The 23171-nt window shown below is 58.7% G+C and overlaps 10 protein-coding genes across 10 annotated transcripts; 4 read left to right on the top strand and 6 right to left on the bottom strand.

Annotated features, from left to right (window-relative positions):
- Positions 1–31: 31 nt before the first annotated feature.
- CcaverHIS019_0701980 (uncharacterized protein) lies at positions 32–1869 on the bottom strand (the record flags this gene model as incomplete). The annotated part of the gene is made up of 6 exons (XM_060603615.1): positions 32–685; positions 726–836; positions 870–1511; positions 1544–1597; positions 1655–1741; positions 1780–1869. 6 exons carry the CDS (start codon positions 1867–1869, stop codon positions 32–34), a joined length of 1638 nt encoding a protein of 545 aa, XP_060459891.1.
- A 228-nt stretch (positions 1870–2097) lies between these two features.
- On the top strand, positions 2098–3552 carry CcaverHIS019_0701970 (uncharacterized protein; the record flags this gene model as incomplete). The annotated part of the gene is made up of 3 exons (XM_060603614.1): positions 2098–2741; positions 2781–3226; positions 3260–3552. The coding sequence occupies 3 exons, from the start codon at positions 2098–2100 to the stop codon at positions 3550–3552; spliced, it is 1383 nt and encodes a 460-aa protein (XP_060459890.1).
- Positions 3553–4129: 577 nt separating this feature from the next.
- CcaverHIS019_0701960 (uncharacterized protein) lies at positions 4130–5253 on the top strand (the record flags this gene model as incomplete). The annotated part of the gene is made up of 2 exons (XM_060603613.1): positions 4130–4195; positions 4228–5253. 2 exons carry the CDS (start codon positions 4130–4132, stop codon positions 5251–5253), a joined length of 1092 nt encoding a protein of 363 aa, XP_060459889.1.
- A 125-nt stretch (positions 5254–5378) lies between these two features.
- Positions 5379–6212, bottom strand: CcaverHIS019_0701950 (uncharacterized protein; the record flags this gene model as incomplete). The annotated part of the gene is made up of 1 exon (XM_060603612.1): positions 5379–6212. The coding sequence occupies one exon, from the start codon at positions 6210–6212 to the stop codon at positions 5379–5381; it is 834 nt and encodes a 277-aa protein (XP_060459888.1).
- Positions 6213–7438: 1226 nt separating this feature from the next.
- On the bottom strand, positions 7439–8811 carry CcaverHIS019_0701940 (uncharacterized protein; the record flags this gene model as incomplete). The annotated part of the gene is made up of 4 exons (XM_060603610.1): positions 7439–7508; positions 7594–7707; positions 7973–8115; positions 8761–8811. The coding sequence occupies 4 exons, from the start codon at positions 8809–8811 to the stop codon at positions 7439–7441; spliced, it is 378 nt and encodes a 125-aa protein (XP_060459887.1).
- Positions 8812–9155: 344 nt separating this feature from the next.
- Positions 9156–11657, bottom strand: OSH6 (uncharacterized protein; the record flags this gene model as incomplete). Its single annotated transcript, XM_060603609.1, has 8 exons — positions 9156–9885; positions 9991–10202; positions 10238–10357; positions 10410–10574; positions 10608–10716; positions 10763–10846; positions 11038–11149; positions 11477–11657. The coding sequence occupies 8 exons, from the start codon at positions 11655–11657 to the stop codon at positions 9156–9158; spliced, it is 1713 nt and encodes a 570-aa protein (XP_060459886.1).
- A 652-nt stretch (positions 11658–12309) lies between these two features.
- Positions 12310–16082, bottom strand: VIP1 (uncharacterized protein; the record flags this gene model as incomplete). The annotated part of the gene is made up of 10 exons (XM_060603608.1): positions 12310–12456; positions 12498–12620; positions 12669–13181; positions 13217–13705; positions 13742–13797; positions 13833–13848; positions 13889–14509; positions 14543–15097; positions 15147–15676; positions 15815–16082. The coding sequence occupies 10 exons, from the start codon at positions 16080–16082 to the stop codon at positions 12310–12312; spliced, it is 3318 nt and encodes a 1105-aa protein (XP_060459885.1).
- Positions 16083–16371: 289 nt separating this feature from the next.
- CcaverHIS019_0701910 (uncharacterized protein) lies at positions 16372–18100 on the top strand (the record flags this gene model as incomplete). The annotated part of the gene is made up of 5 exons (XM_060603607.1): positions 16372–16508; positions 16570–16743; positions 16781–16851; positions 16900–17116; positions 17158–18100. 5 exons carry the CDS (start codon positions 16372–16374, stop codon positions 18098–18100), a joined length of 1542 nt encoding a protein of 513 aa, XP_060459884.1.
- A 139-nt stretch (positions 18101–18239) lies between these two features.
- Positions 18240–21801, bottom strand: ssr2 (uncharacterized protein; the record flags this gene model as incomplete). Its single annotated transcript, XM_060603606.1, has 5 exons — positions 18240–20155; positions 20194–20334; positions 20929–21312; positions 21350–21458; positions 21571–21801. The coding sequence occupies 5 exons, from the start codon at positions 21799–21801 to the stop codon at positions 18240–18242; spliced, it is 2781 nt and encodes a 926-aa protein (XP_060459883.1).
- A 231-nt stretch (positions 21802–22032) lies between these two features.
- OSH6 (uncharacterized protein) lies at positions 22033–23126 on the top strand (the record flags this gene model as incomplete). The annotated part of the gene is made up of 7 exons (XM_060603605.1): positions 22033–22035; positions 22072–22139; positions 22187–22255; positions 22296–22444; positions 22533–22646; positions 22683–22753; positions 23010–23126. 7 exons carry the CDS (start codon positions 22033–22035, stop codon positions 23124–23126), a joined length of 591 nt encoding a protein of 196 aa, XP_060459882.1.
- Positions 23127–23171: the final 45 nt, after the last annotated feature.

Below are 23171 nucleotides of genomic sequence, written 5' to 3'. Positions count from 1 at the left end.
ATCAGTGACCCGCGGGAGTAAGACGTGACATTCATATTGGGTCGTGGTGATACGGAACAGAGGGCAATGTACATGTACTAGGCCCGCCCAGTGAATTGCGCGCACGCTGTGTATGTTCGAGTAGCGACGCGCCATACTTTGGTGCAAGGTGGTCTGCAGGAAGTGAACTTGCTAGGAGAGCGAATGCAATCTGCTCGAGCTGGTCCAATGGCGCGTCGCGTCCAGGCGAGTCGAGGACGACAGTGCCGGCTAAACGCGCCGCCTCGAGGTAGATGAGGGGGAGCCCGGCAAGTTGGGAATGTACGCCATCGAGGGCCTCGACCACCTTGCACGCCGCCATGTGCTGTTGCCATTCCGAGTTTTGTTTTTCGCGCAACACGCGCAGGCGTGCGTACCAGAATATTGGGGTCCACAATGCAAGGCCGGGATGGAGATTATCGGGATAGAGATTTTTGAGGGCTTGGTCAAAGTCTGGTTCTGGTTCTGGTTGTCGTCTGTTTCGACCACGTTGGCGCCACAGGCAAAACCGGGCAAAGACCCGCGTGAGTTGTGCGTGCATGACCAGCGGCTCATCTTGTACTTGTAGCTCGCGATCCATTCCTTGAGTGAACTCGTGAATGACGTCGAGTGGGTCAAACTCGGGCACCGGGTCATCAGTGACCACGGCGGTGTAGACGCGGCAGACCTGGTGTGAGCGCGGCCAGGAAAAAAAAAAAAGCACACACATAGGCAAAGAGGATGAGGCGCAACGACTGCTGGCGGGTAGGTTGTCGTCGTGGTGTACTGAGCCCGACAAGTTCGGCCATTGAGACAGTCGCCACGCCCGAGGCGTCAAGCTCTCTAGTCAGTTTTGTAAAGCACCTACCCACCTTGCCCAAACCACGCGCCCAGGTAAGACCCGAGCGGGAAGCGACGGCATCGCCAGTGAAGACTGCTCGGAGGGCGAGTGCGGAGATTTCCTCTGGCCCAATGCCTAGCTCGATGTCGATTGTTGGATCCTCCTCCTCCTCCACCTCGGGAGGAACAGTGTCAGTCTCCAACACTGATATGAGGTGGTGGAATGCAGGCATTCGTTGTGCGCTCACGTGACATATGGTTCCCATGATAAAGGGGGTCAAGTCCTCGAGCCGCGAGAGGAGGGGATACGACCCAACGCAAAGGCCAAAGTGGAATGTCCCACTTTGCCCAAGTGTGTGTAGAAAGTAGGTCACGAGTGCACGCGCCTCTGGTGCTGTGACAATGCTCTTTGATATGACGTTTGGGCGTGGGTCGGCCTCGCCAATCTCTGGAAGAGAGTTGAGGACTGGCTCATGGCGGTTGTTTGGCGGCCTCTCGGACCCAGGAACTAGTCCGTAGATGTCGCTTGGCTGGGTGATGGTCGTGATGGCCGCAAAGTCTGGTGTGGCAAAGGTACCACTCGGTGTCGGGCGACTTGGACCAGCAGGTTCGGGCTCAGTAGCCTCTTGACTGGACGCATCTTCTCCTCGCGTACGCCGCTCCAATGTAAACACCTGTTATCAGTCCAGTACACGGACCTACTTACCGCATCGCTCAGTCGCTGAATCTCGTGCGTAGCCCACTGCTTCCACGCATCTTCCTGTGGTCAGAACTGCGCGATATCGAGGTCAGAACGGCGCCATATCGAGGTACTGACCTGCACTGGCACACCGTAGTTGCACGGCTCGGTGCGCGACACGCACCGCGCGCACTGTCCCGGTACATTGGAGGGGACACACTTGTGCTTGCGTCAGCCAAAATAGGTACGAGGCTGGGGATTACCTTTACTTTGCGACAAGCAGCGCACACTTTGGGACGACGTCCGATGTGGCTATCTGGTGGTGGCGAGCGGTTACGAGCTGTTCGTGGCATGATGTCGCTGTTGCTGTTGCAAGTGACAAGTGACAAGTTGGAGTCCCCAGATACGGCCATCTCGGCGTTGTGCCTGTCCTGTATTCGCCGAACGACCCGAAGATGACGTTTGAAGATCTGGCCAACTAGCGGCCATTCCGGCGATATCCACCTCCTGGCGGGGGTTTCGGCGCTCATGCTGCGCCTAATATAACCCATCCCCATGCATCTACTACCTCCCACCCCATCATGAGCAGCACACGTACTATTCTGGAGAGCCGTCCCAAGGTTACTGGTACGCGGACCAAGCATGCGGGCGACATTGGGAGTGTCTTTGCCCAGTTCTCGGGTGGTACCCTCCCGCCACACTTTGCTGGGCTGAAACGCGACCTCGTTCCGCCCGAGCGAGAGGCAGCGTTGGTTGCCAGCTGGCGCCGTCTCCTGACCCGCCTGGAATACGTGACGGCTGAGATTCAAGAAAAGGGATCCGACCTTATCCCCCAAGTGCAATTTGGCGATCTGGACAACTTGGCACCATGGGTCGAGGACGAGATTCGGGCCCGTGGCTCAGTCGTTGTCCGTGGCGTCACAAGCGAGGACTGGGACACACAGCTACGGTCTTATGTCTCTTCCAACCCCGTCACAGGGTTCCCAAAGGACGACCCGCAGGTGTTCGAGGTGTACTGGAGTCGGGCACAGGTTGGGGCACGCGCACATCCCCACGTCCTCAAGACCCAGCGCTGGGCGAACAGGCTGTACCACGCGCATGAGGGCGCCCATGTCGACCTCGATACACCAGTGTCGTATGCCGACCGTGCGCGTATCCGTCGACCAGGTGATACGAGCTTTGCTCTCGGACCCCACGCAGACGGTGGAAGCATTGAGCTATGGGAGTGAGTTTATTTGTATGTTTGCGCTCCGCTGACCGGCAGGGACAAGGGATACCGCGCTCTTTACGAGGCAATCTTCTCTGGCAAATGGGAGGATTACGACGCGTACGATGCGGGTCTACGCGATAACACAAACAGCAACCTACACGACGCCATCGCGCACTGTGGTGTGACGCGTACATGGCAAGGCTGGCTCGCCCTGTCCAACACGGGCGCAGGGCAAGGTACGCTCCAAGTGTACCCGGCCTTACGTGAGGCGACGGCGTATGTGGTTCTTCGGCCATTTTTCCGACCTCTTCTTCCTCCAGAGGTGTCGGGATACCTGTCTGCCGAAAACTGGGTGCTTGACCTCGAATCTGCCGCGTTCCCAGGTGCGACACTTGGCAAGACGCTCGAGCTTAGCGCTGCGACACACCCCCACCTCATGCTGGACAAGTGCATGGTGCCCATGCGAACTGTGCAGCCGGGAGACTACGTTCTCTGGCATTGTGAAGGGTTGCATGCTGTTGAAGAGCTGCAAGGCGGCGAGCGCGATAGTAGCGTGCTGTACATTGCGGCGTGTCCGCTCACTCAGCGCAACGCTGTTCACTTGAGGCAACAGCGCGACTGCCTCGAAAGGGGGGAGAGCGGGCCCGACTTTCCTGCCGGAGCCGGCGAGGGGGACTTTGTGGGTCGAGCAACCGCCAAAGATATCAACGGTGCCGAGGCGAGGCGTGCTATGGGCCTCGAGCCTTTCGATGCCGCTTGGGGAGGGACACAGGGGGTACGTGCGCTGCGGCGGGCTGCCAACCACGTCCTCTTCAGCCGTGTGTAGAACTATAGTGTACAAGTATATGTGGCCATGTATTCTTCATCTGAGCTGGGGTAAGAGCTGGGGTAAGAGCTGGGAAAAAGCAAAAAATACACCGTAAGGGAGTCGAACCCCTGCCGCGTCGATGGCAACGACGCATGATACCGTTTCACCAACGGTGTTGTGGTGTTTTCGATTTTGCACTGTATATAAAAGGGCGTTCGTTGTGCTAAAACACGCCAAGAGGCGCATTGAGCGTGTGTGACACCGCTGTTCACGCATGGTGCAGCCACTGTAGCTCTACAGCGGGATTCCCAAAGCTACACCGCGCCAGCATTCCAGATGCAGGGCAGCTGAGCCCGATGAGCGCTCACCCTGTATCGGCATGTTTCGCCAAGCTCGCCGGTTTTCTTGGCCATTCCTCCAGCTTTGGAATCGAATCGCCGGATGTACCGAAATCCAGATATCTCAAGCCACCGCCGAACCGCCCCACGTGATGCATCCTTCCCAACTGATGGTATATCCGAGTCTAGCCGTATTTCCGCACCTCCACCACGCGCTTCTAACTGCACCACCACTTGTTGCCGCATCGACAAGCACCATGCCCATGCCCATGCCCGCGCCCATTGCCGACGCAGACTACTGCCGCCGCCTGCCCAAAGTCGAGGTGATCCCACCATTTAATTCCGCTAATCCCAGCTCCACGCACACCTCAGCGGCAGCGTGACCCCTGCCGTCCTCCAACAGATCTGGGCCGACCTCCCCGACCACGAACGTGTATCCCTCCAACCACCTCTCGAAGCGCTCGCGGACCCAACTGGCGCACAGGGAATCAACACCTTCTTCGCCCACTTCAACACGTACATCTACCGTCTACTCTCGACACCCGAGTCGCTTGCGCGTGCGACGCGCGCCGTTCTAATTGGCTTTGCGGAAGACGGGGTAGTCTATCTCGAGCTGAGGACGACACCGCGCGCCCTTCCCAACGCGTCGCCTGATACCGGAGTCCGCGTGGTCCTGGACGTGATTGACGAGTGGAACCGGACCGAGAAGATGGTTGTCCGACTCATCCTCTCTGTGGATCAGGCCAAACACGGCCCAAAGGAAGCCGAGGCGATCGTAGACCTCGCCCTCAACCTAAGAGGCGAGGGCAAGCCTGTCGTAGGGCTAGACTTGTGTGGTGACCCAGCTGCAAGGGGGGATATCACAGCTCTCCGCCCAGCCTTTACGCGCGCACGCCAAGCAAGTCTCCCGTGCGTATTGCATTTTGCCGAGATTCCAGCTGCGTCGAGCGTGGCCGAGTTGAACGAACTATTGGATTGGAAACCCAGGCGGCTGGGACATGCGATCCACGTTCCTCCCGAAGTTGTGGAGCGGATCGAGCGTGAGAATGTCGGCGTCGAGATGTGCCTCTCGTGCAACGTCCTCGCTGGCATGCTCCCGGATACAGAGACGAGTCGGGGTATCGCAGACCATCATTTTGGCGAGTGGTGGGGACGCAGCGTGCCGATTTCTCTCGGGACCGACGATATTGGCGTGTTTGGGAGTATTAGCTCGGAGGAGCATGCGCACGCCGCGCGGCACTTTGGACTGGAGCGGCCTGACCTGCTCGAGCTTGGGCGGCGGGCCATGGCCGGTGCGTTGGACGAGACGCAGCGCCCGAGGATGGAGCAGTTGTTCCGGGAGTTTGCGGCCAACGAGGGCGTCGAATGCCCATGGCCATAGTTGATGGGTCGCTGGTGTAAACTACATCTTATGCATTGATGGTTGTATAGATCTACATGATTGTTCTATGATCGAGTTTGTCTTTTGTGTCGTTATGCTACTGAATGAAATTCAGCAAGAATGTACTAGTTGCCGTAGCAGCCGTCAGGCTTTGCGAGGGCGACCATGGCGAGTGCGACGAGCTTTATGCCGACGGCAATGACGGCGACGATCCACGACGCCGAGTACCTGTGCATGACGGCGCCAATGAACGAGCCCCCAATCATCATGATGACATAGTAGAAGCGGCGGTTGCGGCTGACTGCCTTGGGGTCGCTCCAACTTGAGAAGAGGTAGTGGTCGGCGACAAAGTCGACAAATGTCGATGTCATGGGCGCTGTCGGGAGTTCTTGACAACTGCTCTGGCGGGCCATGGCGACCTGTCCGCCGCTCATCAAGGCAAACAAGCTGAGGATGGCCCAGTCGTGGCGTGCACCGACGTGGGTGGCTGCCGGCCCGTGGGGAGAAAGGAGGATGGACGCGACGACGAGGAAGAGGGTTTGGACAGCTGTGGAGATCATGAGCCAGGTGCGCCGGCGCACACCGACAATGAAGCCGATCTGTCCAAAGACGAACGCGCCCAAGAGAAACGAGCCGAACGACACTGCCGTTCGGACAAGCAGTGTTGTCGATTGCGAGACCGTGCCGACTGCCGCAACAGTCAAGATGATGGCATTACCCGTCTGGTTACTTGCGAATGTCTTGAAATCGGTATAGGTAGTTGCGTCTAGGAGGCCTGTTGCGAGGGCCTGCATGAGGAGGGCGGGAACAAGTGCGCTCGTCTTGACACTCTCGTTGGCCCACATGTGCCATGTGCGAGCCACTTCCACGGCCTGGGCCTCGACGTCGAATTCGCTTTCGCCTTCAGTCTCCGTCTTGGGAATATATCGGAAGATGTGGTCGCGGCGGCGTTCGAGCATTGCCTTGCCTAATCCACGGAGATTCTCTGGTTTTGTGATTGAGGTGGTAGAGGTGTCGGATGAGGGTCGCTCACTGTCCTCTGGCACTGGTGACGTGCGGGGAACAAGCGACGACGGATCACGTTGCCTGAAATTAGGCGGGGTGGGTTGGGGTTGTGAGTGTGGCGAAGCGTCGGATGGTGATGAAGGTAGGGTGAGGGGTGGTGGAGACGCCAGGCGGCTGGGAGGAGAGTATAGGGAAGAGGGTGACATGGGTGGGCGCGAGTCCATTGGTGATGTCCGAGGCGACGTTGCTGACACTGAGGCTGCGCGCCGCGTACGTCCGCACTCGCATGTACATCCGCAGACGGGGCAGGATTCCGGTGCCCTCCCGCCTGGCGTGGCTGTCACGGATCGGCGGACCGAGGACTGTCGTCGTGGGCGGCCGGGTAACGAGACATGTGGGAAGAGGGGAATGTCGCGCGATGCGACGCTGGACACTGACGCCCGGCGCTCGGCCAGGACGTGCTCGCACGGCTCGGCCATGGTGGGGTGGGGTGGGGGAGGGGGGGGGGGGGGGGGGGGGGGGGTTGTGAGCGGAGGCGGGGGAGTGGGTGAGGAGCGCCGAGGTTGGAGTGGTGGTCGTCGGCGACGTCGTGGGTTTTGGCCGGTACTGGCTGACGTGATGTGAGTGAGTGTGGTAGTGAGCAACAAGAAAGTGATGAGGAAGAAACAGATGTCATCAAAGCTGTCTCGTTGCGTAGGCGCTACTAACGTCGGTGTTGCCAGAGGTAGGTTGTTACGGGAGCGCGCATTCCAAAGGTATTCTACCTATTCCAAACTGTGGTCCTTGTCTCCGAGTGGGGTGGGGCGGGTGAGGTACAGGCCCGGACTTGACGGGGTGGTATGGGTAGTATCCTTCGGCATGCTCCGACAAGATTGAGCGCTCTGCAAGTGCGCCGAGAGACTGGACACGGCTCCATGTCCAAGGCTGAAAGGGTTCTGCGCTCAAAAGGTTGATTTGGAGGCACATGATGGTCAAAGGGTTGTCTAAACGATACGAAGATTCACTGTTACACTACGAATATTCTGCTTGATATCCCGATTAAACTCCAATCAAAATTGGCCAACTTGAAATTCAACATTTGCCACCAATCGACCACGAGACGCCCAGACACTCAGTCCTGGGCCATCACCGACGTCATTCAACAATGCAATCATCTCTCTCTCTAGCGTACAAATGCAACCTAGTAGCGGCCCATGTCTTCAGGCCCCAGCATCTGGACCGTCGACGACGGTGCTGTGTTGAGTTGGCTACTGGGAATCGTTAGCTGGAGCATTTCGGTGGATCATCCTGGGCCGGCCACAAGCTTCGGCTTTGACCGCCGTGGCTAACACTCACACAGCGGCGCCCTTCTTCGTGAGCATCCAGCGCACAACCATCGGATCACGGCGCAGCGTCTCGTTGATGCGCTTCAACACGACCGGAGACGTGTCAAACGTCATCGAGAAGTGGCTGTGGTCAGCTATTCCATCCCCTGTTGGTTTGTTTGGAATTTAGTCGGTTACCCGGTTGTCATGGGTCTGCCTAACGTCGTTGGGAATAGATGTCACAGCACAGTCCCAATCCTAGCAACTGTGAATCCAAACCGCATTTATCCGTAGTCCGACTCGACCGAGCCTAGACTGTGGATGCTAGCCTCGGTCATGTCCAAAACACAGCCGACCTATTCTCCGCTCCAAATCCAGTCCTAGCCTCCCTCCCAGATCCTTGAACTCACTCTCCACGCTCGTGGAACTGCTGGTTCCGCTTCATGCGGTACGGAAGCGTCAGCCCCGCACCAAGGGCCCGCAGGTCGCGCACAACACCGCCGGTACCGTGCACCTGGGTTGCAACCGAGCGGATCAGCTGTCGCAGACCAGCCTGGGGTTAGCGCACGATGTTGGGAGAGGGAGAAATCCTGGATGTCTGCGAGAGGAGAAAACGCGCATAATCCTAGAGGAGAAGGCAGGAGTGAGGCAGGAATGACGGGTAACCGCGGCAAAGGCTGGGGCATGGCACGGATAGCGAGGAAGTGAGGCAGCAGGGAGCTCAGAGACGTCGACGGTGTTGGGATATCGAAGCGCTGCGTGGCCGCGCAATCGAGCTCTCAAAGGACACGCAACAGACGACGCAGTGCGATTCAAGCCGAGCTGAGCAGCAGCACGGCGCCGCAAGGCGTGGCCCCTCGCGCCGTCGCGCACCCGTGGATATCGCCCGGTATCGCCCAGTAATTGCACCAGTCCAACGTGTTGTTGGGCAGTCGCGAGTCTCCCATCCACTCCTGGCCGTCTTGTTTGTGCAGTCTGGCCGTCTTGTTTGCGCCGGTCTGGCCGCCTGGACAGTCGGTCGGTGCAGGCAGTACGCGCTGCGACCTTACCATGTCGTCGTCCATGTCCCTCTGCCGGTCCCCTCCGTGGCCTTGACTCCCTCCGCCTCCACTTTCCATGTCAACCTTCCCATGGTCCACCCTCCACCTCCCCTGGTCCCTCCTCGCGCTCCGCTCCCACTCATAGCGCATAGACTCACTGGCGATGTTGGGTTGTGGGAGGCGATGCAGAAAAGCTCGTACAGCGGCATGGTGTAGGTGTGGGTTACGATATCTTTCCACCTCTGAAACGCGAAGAGACGACAAGGCGAGGGCGATCTCTCCGACATCTTGGGAGAAAAGCCATTGAAAACATAAAATATATACCACGTGGAACACTCGGCACAGTCGTTAACAAGACGCTTAGACATTAATCCTAATGGGTTCATTAGCAACAGCCCTTCCTGCTGGATCGGTGCACGTGGCTTGCATCACTATACATTTCTATGCTAGAAGTCCTGCCAAGTCTGCCAAGTCGTGCCCTCATAGTCGTGACGTGCTGCTAATACTGGTGCCACCTCGAACCTCTCTACATGTATGGTTCGCGTCAGAAGACCTATGGGTGCCCAGGCGGATGGAAATCTTCGTGCGCGTCGTGGTACTCGTCGTCCGAGATGGTCGACGCAATCGACGCTCTGCGCGGATCGTTACTGGGAGCAGGGCTCAGAGCAGGGGCTGTCCCCACGGGCCCCGCCGCCCCCCCAGCTAGAGTAGCACCCGCACCCGCAGCAACCGGCGCCGCCGCAACAGGCGCAGCAGCAACAGGCGCCGCCACAACAGGCGCCACCGCAACAGGCGCCACAGCAACAGGCGCCGCAGAAACAGGCGCCACAGCAACAGGCGCCGCAGCAACAGGCGCCGCAGCACCCGAGGCTGCAGTCGCCAGTGTGGGAGCCGGAGCCTGTGCAACCGTCTCGCGCTGGGCAGGAACTGCCTCAGCCGGAGCCCCGGAGGACGGGCCCACCGGGAGAACCTCGACGGACAAGGCCGGTGTGCTGGTGGGCGGAGCGGAGCCGGCCGGAGGTGGCCCGGGTACGCGATCACCGAAGATGAAGTCGCGGACAAGTGCCTCCAATTCGTCCACGTTCTGCGGCAGCTTGTCAACGTCGAGCTTGGGCATAAACTTGTCACCGACTGGGACAAAGAAGCGAGGCGTGGGGGCTGGCTCGCCGCGCTCCGCTCGCCGTTGCCGCAGCTCACGCTGACGGTCCTCTACTGCCGACTTGGCTGTCTGCGCCGCGATCATGTCCGTCGTCTTGATCGCGTCGGTGAGCTTGGCCCACAGTCTACGTGTCAGCTTGGTCTAGCATCAAGGGACCGGTCGCTGCTGGTATGCACAACGTCATGGCTGCCAATCCGAGCACGGCGACCCTTCTCACCACACCACTTACCGCCTTGATTCATTCTCCTCCTGCATCGACTCGGGCAGCACAGCCTTGGCCACCGCGTTGGACTTGGACGCATCAAACAGGGTCGACTTCTTTCCTCCCTTTGGGCTATAGTCGATAGTGCCGCTCCACATGCCGTTGATCTCGCCTTCAGACTTGCCGTCCGGGCCCGTGACCTTGCCTGTGATGAGGTTGTATCCACCCGACACCCATCCCTGCTGTCAGCTGCACACCTGCGATCGAGACCCACCTTGGTCTTGAAGTCGACATCACAGTTGTAGCCTGTGATGTCGTTCCTGATCGTCGATAGGTCGCCGAGCTCGAGCAGCATTTTGCCGAACAGGATGCCACGAGCATAGGTGTTTGGCATCTGCGGTCAGTGTGCCTAGTAGCAGCGTCGCAATCCACTTGTCACCACTCACGGAAATGCAGTACTCGCCGTCCTCGGGGCGGTTGAGGAAGCGGATACGGTCTTCTCCCTCCATGATCGTCGCGGCAGAGTTTCCGAGAAATCGTGACTTGGGCTTGAGCTCACCCGTGACGAGGATGCCGTTCTTCGGCGACACGTAGAAGAAGGCGGAGATGGGCTCAAGTCAGCTTGCAACAAGTCAGCAGCTCACTGGGTGGTGCGAGACCTGCTCGGCGACATAGTATCCCTGGGATCCGTCGGGGTAGTAGTAGGTACAGCGGTAGAACTCGTTAAGGATAGGGTTGTAAGGCTTCTTGACGCTGCTCATCAGCGGCGCCAAGGACGAACGCGCGCATCACAACTCACCCGCGCGGCTTAATGTGCCACCCAGAGAGGTAGAAGGTCATGATACGCAAGAAGCGCACACGTGCGTCGGGTTCCTGTCCAGCACTAAGTGTCAGTGGCAAGTCCACCGGAGTTGAATCGGCAGACGTCGGTGTCGAGTCACCAGAAGTGGTGCCCACGTCAAGGTGGCTGAGTAATGCCAACATCGCGCTACATCGTCGCGCACTCCGTGGAACACGGAGCCCAGCCGTTGATCACCGCTACTTTGCAGCACCGTGTCTTCCCAAAATACGCACCCAAAGATGAGGTCCGGGTGTGAGAAGAAATCGGTGATGCGCTCGAGCAATGACCGAGGCTCGAGGACGAATGTGGGCAGCGCAATCTTGGTCAGGTCCATTCCTGGGCGCACTGGGATTAGCATGTCCAGTGGTAATGGCAAGGGCAAGTGCGAGTGCTAGGGCGAACGAGGCCTGGCCCACTACGCTCCGTGAGTGGGAGTGGGCCTCCACGAGCCAAAGCGATACACGACGCAGGTCGCGCCTGGAGAATCACGTCCGTGACATCTCTGCTCGCTCCGAGCCGAACGGATGGCACGACGCCGAGGGTGGTGGAGGAGGGTTTCGCGATCGGCATCATATCGTCATATCATATCATGTCGTGTCATGTCATGTCGGTCCCACCATCAAGGAGGGTCACGACGCGTCGGCGTTGCCCGGCTCGCCAACTAGTACCCACGTTGAGAGATGAGGGCCATGAGAATGTTGCCCTCGTCCTTGTCAAGAGTCGAGGTGTCGGCGTCGCTTCCGTCTTGGGCTGAGTCATCTGGAGGAGGAGGACCTTGGAGGCTGGTGCGGCGGCTCTTGGGCTTACTGCTGCCCAGGTTGAGGGCGTCGATGCCCTGGGAGAGGAGGCCCATGGTGTGGTGGGGATGGCAGAGGGAAGAGAAGGGAAGAGGAGGGAAGAGGGAGAGGAGTATGAGTGAGGTTGGGGTTGGGAATGAAGAGTAGAAGACAAGTGATTGTAGAAATGACGAGAGTGGGGTAAAGTGTGATGTAGAAGTGTATGGGAGGGCAAGGGGAGGAAGGGGAGGAAGGTGGAGTGGAGTGGATTGATCAGTGCCGTGTGGTGGGTTAATTTGGGTGTGACGACCTGAAATCACCTTGCTTAACTCGCCTTTGACTAACAAGTGACGTCCTCTTGGTCCACAAAATCCACAATCCTCCATCCTCCATCACATTACATGACAACCAACATGTCAATGATTTTGTTTCTCTACAAGCACGTCTTTTGACAGAATGAAAGTATAACAAAAATGGAATACGTCGCCAGTCGCCAGAAGATGCAAACACCGATACCTGATCGTTTAATCCTGTAGAGCTGTAGAGATGGATTAAACGCGCCAGTCGGAAAAACTTGCCACCCAGGTAAAGCAGGTAAAGATAGGGCCATAGACGTCATTTCAAGGAATCCACGTGCGTCATTCAGGTCAGATTCAACAATCCAACATTCTTTTACAATTCCATTCCATTCCTTTCCTCTATAAAGACAGGACACTCAAGCAAATAAATCTATCCCCATCCCGCATCACTCGCCGTGCTCCGGAACGAGCTCGAAGACGACATGTGACCTCCCCTTGGAGTGTCCTCACCCCGTGACAACGACAAAGGAAGTACCGCCTCATCATGCACCGTCTTCTGAAGGTATACCTCGTCACCCTAATGTTAGCAATCGCATGGCAAAACCTAGATCAACTCACCTCAAGTGGCGTTGTTGAAAACGTGAGGCCCTTGTCAAAGTGCTTTGAAAGACACTTCTCGGCCAGAGCCCAATCGACGTGCATCGTCAGCTTCTTGCGAGGCTGTACCGTGAGAGAGTGGCGCTGGCGTTAGTATGAGGCTAGATTGCCTGTAGAGGCATGGCGACTCACAGCATCGACATTGCTGTCCAGCACCGCAGGCGAATGAGCGCCCTCGCTGATTGACAACCGGATCGAAAAGTCCTTGACCGACTGCCCATTCCGTGGCGTGCTCTTCTCCCATAACTCAATCGTGACGTGCGAGCAGTAGTCGAGCTCGGGAATGCGCACATTTGTAAACGGCAGCCCGCTTGCAAGCAGGAGGTGCACAAAGGTTGTAATGTGGCTCTCCTTGGTAAAGTAAAAGCAAGCCAAGCTCTTGCCCGTCGTCTTGGCTTCCTCGAGGTCACCCCACACCTTGCGTAGCAGCGGAAGAGATGTCAGTACACCAATCTCCTCCTTCTCTTCGGCGTCAAAGCCGTACTCTTGCGGCGACACCAGGTCGAAGAGCACTTTGGCATGCGCATAGAGCTCATGCAGTCTCCGATCTTGATGCTCGGCACCAGCGCGCGACGACAGGCCCTTGCCCTTGGGGTCGAACACCGCAAACAAAAAGTTGCGGTTGTGCAGCGAGTCGTACTTGATCTGTCGTCAGCTTTGCCAAACTTGTCAAAGCTCACAGAGTCGTACAGCTCGGACACGCGGGACGGGTCAAACTTCTCCTGCTTGACACCGACCCAGTCGTCAAAGATCTTCTCCCAACGCTCGCGGAACAACCACGGCGAGTCGCCCGAACACCAGCGCTGCTGAGGGATCTTCTCGACGTTACCGTTCTCATAATTGGCCCGCATGATCGCGCGGAGTTCGGTCAGCTGCGCAATGACCTCCTTGACGACCTCGACGGGCTCCTTCATGCCCTTGGGCCACGCAAGGTCGGAACGCTTCTCCGTCTCCCCAGAGCGTAAGAGCATCTTGAGCTTCTTTTTTGCGGCGTTCATCATCTCCTTGCCCGCATTGTTGTCGTCGAGCAGGTCGCGGCGCTGTACAAGGTGTGAAATAACAGGGCCCGTGGGTTCAGGAACCACAGCGCCCGTGCGCGAGGTCACGTTCGTTGTCACCGAGCCTCCCTCGACGCCAAGAAGGGCGTGCGCAAAGACCTGGGCCGTGTTCTACTTGTTAGCCACCTCTTTCAGAGGACAACGCACGATGACACGGCGCTCGGACGACGTGTAGATCTTGACATTGTTGAGTACGTCCTTGTCTGGTTGTCAGTGGCAGGAGAGCGTGGTGCCGCACTCATGATCATAATGTCCTGGAACGTCAGTGGCGTGTCACAGCGTCACAAAACCCACCTTCTTGAACTGGTCACCGAGGTCGCGTGCCTGGTACCGCGCGGCATGGGTACTCTCTCCACCCCACTTGACGACGAGCTGCATCTTCTCCAGGCCCTCGGGGATGCCGTAGTGTTGCGTGTTACCGCTGAGCACTGCCAACATCTGAGGCGTGGCAGGGACTGGTTCACCAGGCGCGACGGCGGGTGGCGTCGCAGGGGGGAGAGTGGACAGCGCAGACTGACCAGCGGGAACATTACCCATGCTGCCACGCTTGAGCCAGTCGTCGACTCGCTTGTTGCGTTCAGTCTCGTCGAGACCCTCGTCGTCAGAGCCACCGTCCTTGTCCTTCTTCTCCTTCTTCTCCTTCTTCTCCTTGCCGTCGGCGCCCTTCTTCTTGGCAAACGACGGCTTGAGCTGCGCCTTGGTGCCGGGCATGGACATCTTCTTGTTAAGGGCCTCCTTGAGCGCCTCGAGCTTGGTGATGATCTCGGGTGCAATGCCGGGGACCTTTGCCGCCTCATCAGCCGCGAGCAGGATGTAGTTGAGCTGGCGCGGGTCACGGAGGATGATCTCCTCACGGTGGCCACGCAACAGTGCGAGGAACGGCTGGGCCCACGGCTCATGCGCGGGGAAAGTGAACTGTCGTGAGCGGAAACCGATTCATCAACTCACCTTGATTTTCATCTTGGGTGTACGGTCCGCGTGGCGGAGGACAGTGACAGTCGCCCGTAGGGTGCTGGTCGACGCCTCCGCTGGCGGTGGCATGAGCGCGTTGTCTGGCTTGGCGGCCGCGATCTCTGCGAGCTTGCGCTCGCGAGCCTTGTCGCAGACGTCTGAGAGAATCTCGGCAGCCTTGTCATAGTACGCCTGGTTACCCTTGACAAACGACCAGCCGTTGACGTCAATGACCATGCTGCGCGAGCCACAGCGGAGAAGGTCAAAGCCGCACACACGCTGCCCGAACGCCTCGACAATGTCGCGGGCGAACTGATCCTCTGACTCTGAGAGCTTGGTGATGAAGCGTGTCTCCTTGCCGTCGGCGTTGCGCTGGACCAATCCATCTACAACCGGCGACTTGCGCGTCTCGGCGTGGGCAAAGTGCGGGCCCACAGTGTACACCTTGACGTCCTCGGCGTTGTCGACGTTGATAAACTCCTCGTAAATGTACGAGCCTACCGTGCGAGGGTGGTACAGTTCGGGGTCGTACTCGCTCGACTTGTTGCCGACCTGACGTCAGAAACTTTATGACGTCGTTCTTGCTCTGTCTCTTGCTCACCTTGCGGAATAATCTGCGCCCACCACCGCCCCTGTAGTAGATGTAGACATTGTGGTCCTCGCCGTTGACCGGCTTCTCGACAAAGGGCTTCTCAATGACATGGCCGTCGACGATGATGGCGTCACCGTCGGCGCGGAGGAGGACCTCACGAGCGCGCGGCACGTCTTCCTTGGTGCGCTTTGCCTTCCAGCGGTCGGGTACGACGAGAGGGTCCCACGAGTCCTCGTCCTTGGCCTTCTGGCCGGGCAGGATGAGGCCAAGGTCTCGCCGTGCCCTTTGGCGGAGGAAGCGGGGCACGCGAGGCCCGCCGTCGCGGTTGATCTCGGCGCGGTTGGGGGTTGGCACGCCGATATGATCGAGGATAGCCAACACGATACGTCGGTCCCAAAGGAGGCTTTGCATTGCAAGCGAGTTAATACTGATTGGTGGGGTGCGCGTAGCGATCTGGGTATAAGCCAGAGCCTTTGGCAGTGGAAAGTCGGTAGAAAAAAACGAAATCAAAACGTCGCATTGGGGCCAACGCTCAATGTCTGTGGTGAGTCATTTATAAAACGGGGGAGGGATAGGGAAAGGGAAAATGATGGCGGCGTCGCCGTCGGTAGCTTCGGCAGCTTTGACGTTGGTGCCGGCCATCATATCATACTGCGCACGGACACGGACGGTCTCACCTTCATCAAGAATTACGACGTCGCCAAAGATCTTGACCTCGACGCCGCCACCTTGGATCTGGTTGAGGCGGGTGAGGATCTCACGCATTGCCTTGGAGCGGGCCTTGACGTCCATGGCACACACTCCAAGCACAACTGGCGGCTCGCGGATGACAGGCGGAGTGTGGGTCAAGGTGCGCAGGATACCGAGGCCGGGCTTGGACGGAGAATTGGGCCGGGATGCGGTGGGCGTGCGCCCCGGCGCAGCGGGAGAGCGGGGAGCAGACATGAATGCTACTCGTGGGTAGAGTGCAAAGAGAGCAGCAGAGGATGGAGAAGGGGGAGGAAGAGGAAGAAGAGGAGGAGGAGGAGGAAGGAGTTGTTGACACCGTTCAGAGGTAGTAATAGTAGTAGTAACCCTTTCCCTTTGACTTGGTGAAATGGCTTTGGCAGGGGTACAGTCATGGTGTGATTGTCGTCGGGGCCCCAACCCATTTCTTGCATTGTGTGGTTTTGTCCATGTCATGACGAAGAAGATGTTGATGTTACAACATTCTCATTCTCATCCCCATTCCATCATGGTCGACACTGACGCATTGAGGGCGGCGCTCGAGACTGCAACAAACGACCTGGGGGCTGAGCGGAGCGTGCGTTCCCCCGCCTTTGCGCGAATCAACGACGCGGCACGCTACGTCGCAACCCACCTGCACGAGCGGTATGTAAACTTGCAACACGGGCACGGACGGCAAATTTACTTTACGCCATACTGATTCTAGAGAGGAAATTGAAGCAGCCCTCCCAGTGTGGAAGCTGTGCGCGGGGTTGTGGCCTCTCCTTGCCGACGCGCTCAACCCATCTGTCGACAATGGGCCGGTGGAACTGGCAACGGCGCTGGCCAAGTTGGAGCGCAACATGCTGGCAGGGAGCGTGAGCGCACAGGTGGACGCCTTGTGAGCTTACCCAGCCTTGTGAAAGCTGACATGTCAGGCCGAGTGAGCCGGATATCCGCAGGCTCATCTTCAACGTGACGACGTTTGGGCGTATCGAGGACCCCGAGTGTGAGTGGTGCAGCTCTTTTGGATTGGATTCATCAGAGCTAATCGCAGTTGCCGAGCTCCAAGGTGTCCTCTCCCAGCTGCTCTGCAATCTCGTATCGTCTCGTGGAGGAGCGGAAAGTGAGGCGCTGGCCGACAGCGTACTGGACACTTGGCTGAGTGGGCGGCGGGAAGACGACGTCCTCATCCGCCTGCTGGACAGCGGGGACGTGCGCGCCAACACGGGCGTGCTCCGACTGCTGATCAACCTCGCGACGCCAGCAAGGCAGTGAGTGTTCCTACCTTTCAAGCTCTTCTTACTAACCCCAGACCCCGTCTTGTCAAACCTCCGGCGCTGCAATGGCTCGCGCGCATCTTGAACCGACTCGACAGTTGGCATGGTGACTCTGAAGCGCTCTTCGACCTCGCCGTGATGCTCTTCGCCACCTTCTTCACGTCCGGTCATCAGGCCGACCTCTACTCGGCTCTCGCAGTCACGGAAGAGACTGTGACGCCATCGCAAGTAACACTGCTCAAGCTCCTCGACGCCTACCTCACCCGTCCACATGTCAACCCATCCCCCTCCCCCAGCTTGTTTGTCATCCAGGCGTGGCGCGACACCGCAGCTTACGCAGCGGCAAGCATGCGGTCAGGCAAGGATGATGCTCGCCTACCCTCCGTCCTGGCTGCGCTCGTACTGTGCACCGAGATCCTCAGCACGGTTGTCCTCGCCGTACAGACACGGACCGACAAGAAGGAGGCAGAGGGCGGGGAAGAGGCCATGGTTGCGAGCATGAAAGGCCGCTCTGGTCCCAGCATCATCCCCCAACTCGTCGACGTCCTCGCAGCAACGCACGCGTTCCTCCCGCGCATCAAGCCAACGCCCACAACGGCGGAGGAAAATGCCACTGCCGCTGTGGGCCAAATGAGCCAGCGTGAGATTGAGCACGCCTTTGCCAACGTCAAGCGCGACCTTGTACGTCTGCTCGCTGTGCTGGCATACAACGACACTGCTGTAGGCGACGACGTGCGCGCGGCCGGAGGAGTTCAACTCGTTCTGGGACTTTGCGAGACGGACGAGCGTAACGCCTACCTCCGCGAACACGCCCTCTTCGCTGTTCGCAACCTCATGACGGGGAACCCAGCGAATCAGGCTATCATTGCCAAGATGGAGCCGCTCGGCTTGGTTGGCGAGGACGGCGTGCTCGGCCCACTGCCCGACAAGCTGAAGAAGAGTGATGCGGCCGCAAAGATGGCGGGTCGGGGAGAATAGAGGATATGAGGACAAGGATGCCCACGGGCAGTGCTGAGGCTGCCAATGGGCAACGAGGCTCCTCTGCGGGAATGAGTACAAGCAGAGGTTAATACTCCTCTCTGGGGAATCCTAATCATACATGTATACTATGAACACTCTAAAGCTGGGCAACAGACGGCTGCGGGGGCGGTGGTTGAGCACCGTCTCCAGTGGGCGCTGGCGCCGCTGAATCGGCCTTGAGCTCAGCCACAGCAGCCGCTTCAGCCTCCGGCGCAAGACGCGTCGCCTGCTCGGCCGTATTGGGTGCGAGGGCGGTGCGGACGGCCTCGACCTCGCCGGGAGTGACGGCCTTGGGCTCGGAGCGAGCGCGTGCGAGCAACCGCTCCACCTCGGCAAGCTGCTTCTGCACGGAAAGACGGTCGCGGAAGAGGCGCTGACGGTCGAGCTCGAGCTTGCGTTTCTCGTCCTCGAGCACGTCCTCGAGCTTCTCGAACAGGGCGAGTTTGAGCTCGACCTTGCGCGCCTGCGCCGCCACGAGGCGGGACACGAGAGCGTTCAGGCGTCCCTCCTCGTGGCTCGCGAGGGTCGAGGCCTTGGCCGCCGCAGCACCGAGGGCCACACTCGCAGCGCGTTCCAGTGAGCTCTTGGACAGCGCATCGCCGTCCTTGTCCGCTGCCTCAGCCTCAGCTGCCTCGGCCGTAGCATCCTTCTCGGGCGACTTGGACTTGGACCCTTCCTCAGCAGCGGCAGGGGTGCCCTCGCCAGCTTCAGGCTTGACGTCCTCCGACTTTGCGCGCTTCTCGCCCTCCTTGTCCTTGTCCTCGTCCTTGCGCTTACGCTTGAGGCTCTGTGCGAGCTCGCCAAGCGCGCTCTGCGCGGCGGCGGCGGCGACTGCAGGTCCAACCGCGCTGGCCAGGAAGGTTACCACACTCATGACAGGGTTTTCGGCGCCCTCGAACGGCATACCGTTCATGCCTGCTTGGTAGCGGAGCGGGCCCAGCTGCGCTGCAGGGTCGGCGGACAGGTAGTTGTCTTCAATGGGGAGCTGGAGGAACTTGGCAATGCACTGCTCTTTGCTCCGGGTCACGACGTGGTCGGCGACGGCCTTCCAGTCGTCGTCGTACATCTCAACACCCTCGAGGAGGAGGAGCGTCTCCTGGTCGGTCCACTCGGGACCGGCGCCGCTCGCACCGTGCTTGAACACCTCGTCGTCGAGACGCACAAAGTCGCCCGAGAACATGGTGCTCGGGAAGCGCCCACTCACGTAACAGCTCGGGCACACAGTGTATTCGCCGTCCTTGAGGCTGTGGTAGCGCGTGCGCGTGCAGTCTGTGCCGCATGTCTCGCAGGCGTAGCTCTTGGGCTGGGGCTGGGCCACACCGTTGCTCTGCTCAACAGCGGCCTTGGCAGCCTTCTCCTCGGTCGTCGCCTTGGTCGTCTTGGCCGTGCTCTGGTAAATGACCTTGCGGAGGTCAAGGTTAGTGGGGTGGGGCTTGACGCCGTTGACAGGGCCAAGCGCGCCAGTCCCAGGCTTGCTCCCGGGGTGCAGGTTGCTAAGACCCTTGGGTGTGTCGACCGTGACGCGGAAGTGACCGGTAAATGGCGGACCAAGGGGCGCGGGGCGCGTGTCTGGGTCGACCTGGTAGTTGATGAGACCCCACTGCTCGAGGAAGCCGTGGACGCGCATGATTGCTCCGACATCACCGGCGAGGTTGCGGCGGCACGCAGTCACAGTTAGGTACTCGCCAGAGTTGAGGCGGTACGTGTTGATCATGAAATCGCGATAATCCTTGTAGATGGCGGGCGTCTTTGAGCGATTGCGCTTACTAAAGAACTCGGGAAGCGACCTGCGTTCGATGGGGTGGATGGTTGACAGCGAGAACCACGACGAGTACGAAGGCACGACGAGCGGGTGCGTCTGGCTCGCGAGATACGTCGTCGCAAGTGCGTGCAGGTCGTTCGAGTTCATCCGCGCGTCGCCTGCGCCGACTGGCGTCGCGCCGTCTGCTGGAGGGTCGACGCTGGGCGACGCACCTGCAAGTACCACCGCGGACTGGTTGACGCCAGACGACTCTGAAAGAGTTAGTACTATGCAATGCAAGTCAACTCACCTCCGCCGTTGGTGTCAACGTCCATCGCGTCCGAGTTGCTGATGTTGGCCGTGTCACCGCCAAAGAAGGGTTCGCGCTCCCGCTCCTTGCCGGGGGCGGTTGCAAGGTCGTGTGCGGTGACATCTCCAGAGAGAGCATCGGCTGTAGTATCACCTTGAGGGACTTTGAAAGAGATTTTTGGTGTTGACATGATGTATGTCAAGTGGATGGAAGATGGAGTTTAGTGCGGGGTATAGAAGGAAGCCCAACAATGTCACCTTGTTACTCTGAATCCAGCCAGAACAACACAAGCATCAACCTAACACCACCACCCCAAGCTATGTGGGTGGACTCATTAGAAAGACTGTTTGATCCCGCAGATCTCCACGTGCCTACACTAGACTTTTGATTCAAACCTAATCACAGTTACATTTAGGCGCGCTAAAGAGTCTCTCCATCTACCCATCTTTCAAAACAACGTTGGATAGCATTGTGGATGCATGATACGACGAGGGCGAGTAGTATACAACAGTGACAATACTGGAGCCACGCGCAAGGACGTGCCAGCTTGCCAGGGTATAAAGCATCCCGAGGTCAGGATATGCACACGACCTGAACCCAAGAGCCAAGAGGGGAGGGAGGCCAACATGACGCGCTACGCGTTATATAGTTTTAATTGAATGGGGCTGGGGCTGGATTATATACACGAAGTAACCGGTCTATGTGTAAGTTTGTATTCAAACATGATAAACTCACTGTGGCCAACCTTGTTCTTGTACAGGAAATTAACAATCGTCTCCCCTTCGCGATTCTGGCCCCCACCAAGGCCCTTGGCCCAGTGCTGGTTGGCCTTTTCTGCCAGCACCGCATGAGCTGCATGAACGTCCGCCAGAGTCATGATGCCTCTCTTGATCGCAGGGTTCGGGGCTGGGGATGAGCTGGTTGCTTGGCGGAGAGGGGCAGTCTTGCTGCGCGTCGTGGGGACCGCGATCCCATCCTCTGCAATCTCCCCATCAACTTCCACGGGTTTGGACTCGGACTCGGCCTCTGGCTCAGCCTCGGGCTGCTTCTCCTTTGGCTCTGGGTTAATGGGTACGAGGGGGGGAGGCGGCGGGATCGTGTACAACGCGGCCATCGTTGCTGTCTGTTAGCGTCGTAGGGAGAGGAGGATACGTACGTGGCGTGCATGGCTGCTCGCTCCAAGGCGACACGTCCCAGTGTGGGAGGAGATCGTGTGCCTCGAGGTAGGCGTAGAGTGTTTCCGTGGGTAAGTCGAGAAAGTTGATCTGGTGTATCAGCACATGATCACAAGGCCTGACATTGAGGTTCGGTGAGAGTAGAGTGATCGGGGACACCCTCGTCCTCGTCCTCGTCCTCGTCCTCTACCCTCCAGCTCACCTTTGTCTTGACGTCTGCAGGTTCGCTCCACTCCTCCTCGCGTCCCTTGACCATCCCGACACCAAAGTTGACAGGCTTGCGCGTGTTCCCTTCAGCACCACTGTCTGGCGCAGGCGTTCCCGTCCCATCCCCCTTGCGCCGCTTGTTGCGCGGCGCAGAAGGGCCAGTCGAGCCGCGGCCGCGCTTCCCAGCAACAGATGGGGTGGGAGAGGGAGCGTCTTGTGGAGGCATGGATGGTTATGGTTAGTTGTTGGGTGAACAAGATGGTGGTGGGCGGGAGAATGAGTTGCAACCTTGGGTGGAGACACAGAGTGGAGGGGTGAAGGCACGGAAGCATTTTCCAATGTTTTGGCAATCACTTGTATGGTCCTCCCTATTAACCTCACGTGGTTTGATCTCTAGTTGCCACCCAGAAATATTGAAATCTCACGTACTACCACAAATACCACAAATACATCCAAGATGGTTAGCCATGCCATCGATATAGAGAGCTGACAGCAGGGAAAGGCCAAGACGACGCGCAAGTTTGCTGCTGTCAAGCGGATGCTCAAGCCGAGCGACCCGCGCCTGTGAGCTATGGACGCTATGGACCTGGCCCATTGAGCTGACAGAGCAGGAAGGAGAACGTCGAAAAGTCGGCCAAGAAGGCGGCCAAGGAGGCCGCCGCCGCCGAGAAGCGCCAAGTGTGCGTTCTAGCTGATCACCCGTCGCTTAACTAACATCAGAACCCAGGTGTCGTCGTCGCTGTTCCTGTCGCACAACACCGACCTCGGGCCGCCATACCGCATCCTCGTCGACACCAACTTTATCAACTTTAGCATCCAAAACAAGATTGAGCTGGTGCAGGGCATGATGGACTGCCTGATGGCCAAGTGTGAGTCTTGGTTTGTGGCAAGGGAAGAGAAAGGGAGGAGAGGGAAGGGAGGGGAGGGCTGCAATAGGGTGACATTAGCTGACCACAGGCATCCCGACCATCACCGACTGCGTCCTTGCCGAGCTGGAGAAGCTGGGACCAAAGTACCGTCTGGCTCTCAAGATTGCAAAGGACCCGCGCTTCGACAGGCTCCACTGCGACCGTGAGCTAGGGATTGACGTTGTTGAGCTGACCGCAGACTCTGGGACGTACGCGGACGACTGCCTCGTTCAGCGCGTGACGGCGCACAAGTGTTATATTGTGGCTACTGTGAGTGGCGAGTGGATTGAGCTACCTGGCGTAAACGCGTATCCCGGGGGGGGGGGGGGGGGCTTTCGAGTGGTTGTTTCTTAGCTGCGCGTCCGTGGACGCGCTTTGGAGAAACCTGGCGTGGCAGCTGTCAAACCCGTGTCCATCAGCTGCCAAGGCCCGTTTCCCATAGCAGGACTCCACCGCAAGAACTGAAGATCCCTATGCCTCTTACAATGGCCAGCTTATTGTGTCTATCATTCACAGCTGACACCAGTGCGACCGCGACCTCCGCCGACGGATACGCAAAGTCCCCGGTGTGCCGCTCATGTACGTCGTCCGGCACAAGTACCAGATTGAGCGTCTGCCGGACGGTGGCGCTTCGTTTGTGTAGAGCTCGCCATCACCGTTGGGCAGCGAACGGGCTCGAGGCTATAGG

The sequence above is a fragment of the Cutaneotrichosporon cavernicola genome (genome assembly GCF_030864355.1).
Source record: "Cutaneotrichosporon cavernicola HIS019 DNA, chromosome: 7a".
NCBI lineage: Eukaryota > Fungi > Basidiomycota > Tremellomycetes > Trichosporonales > Trichosporonaceae > Cutaneotrichosporon > Cutaneotrichosporon cavernicola.
Note: the sequence above shows the minus strand (reverse complement) of the source record. Positions and strands in the feature narration are given on the sequence as shown.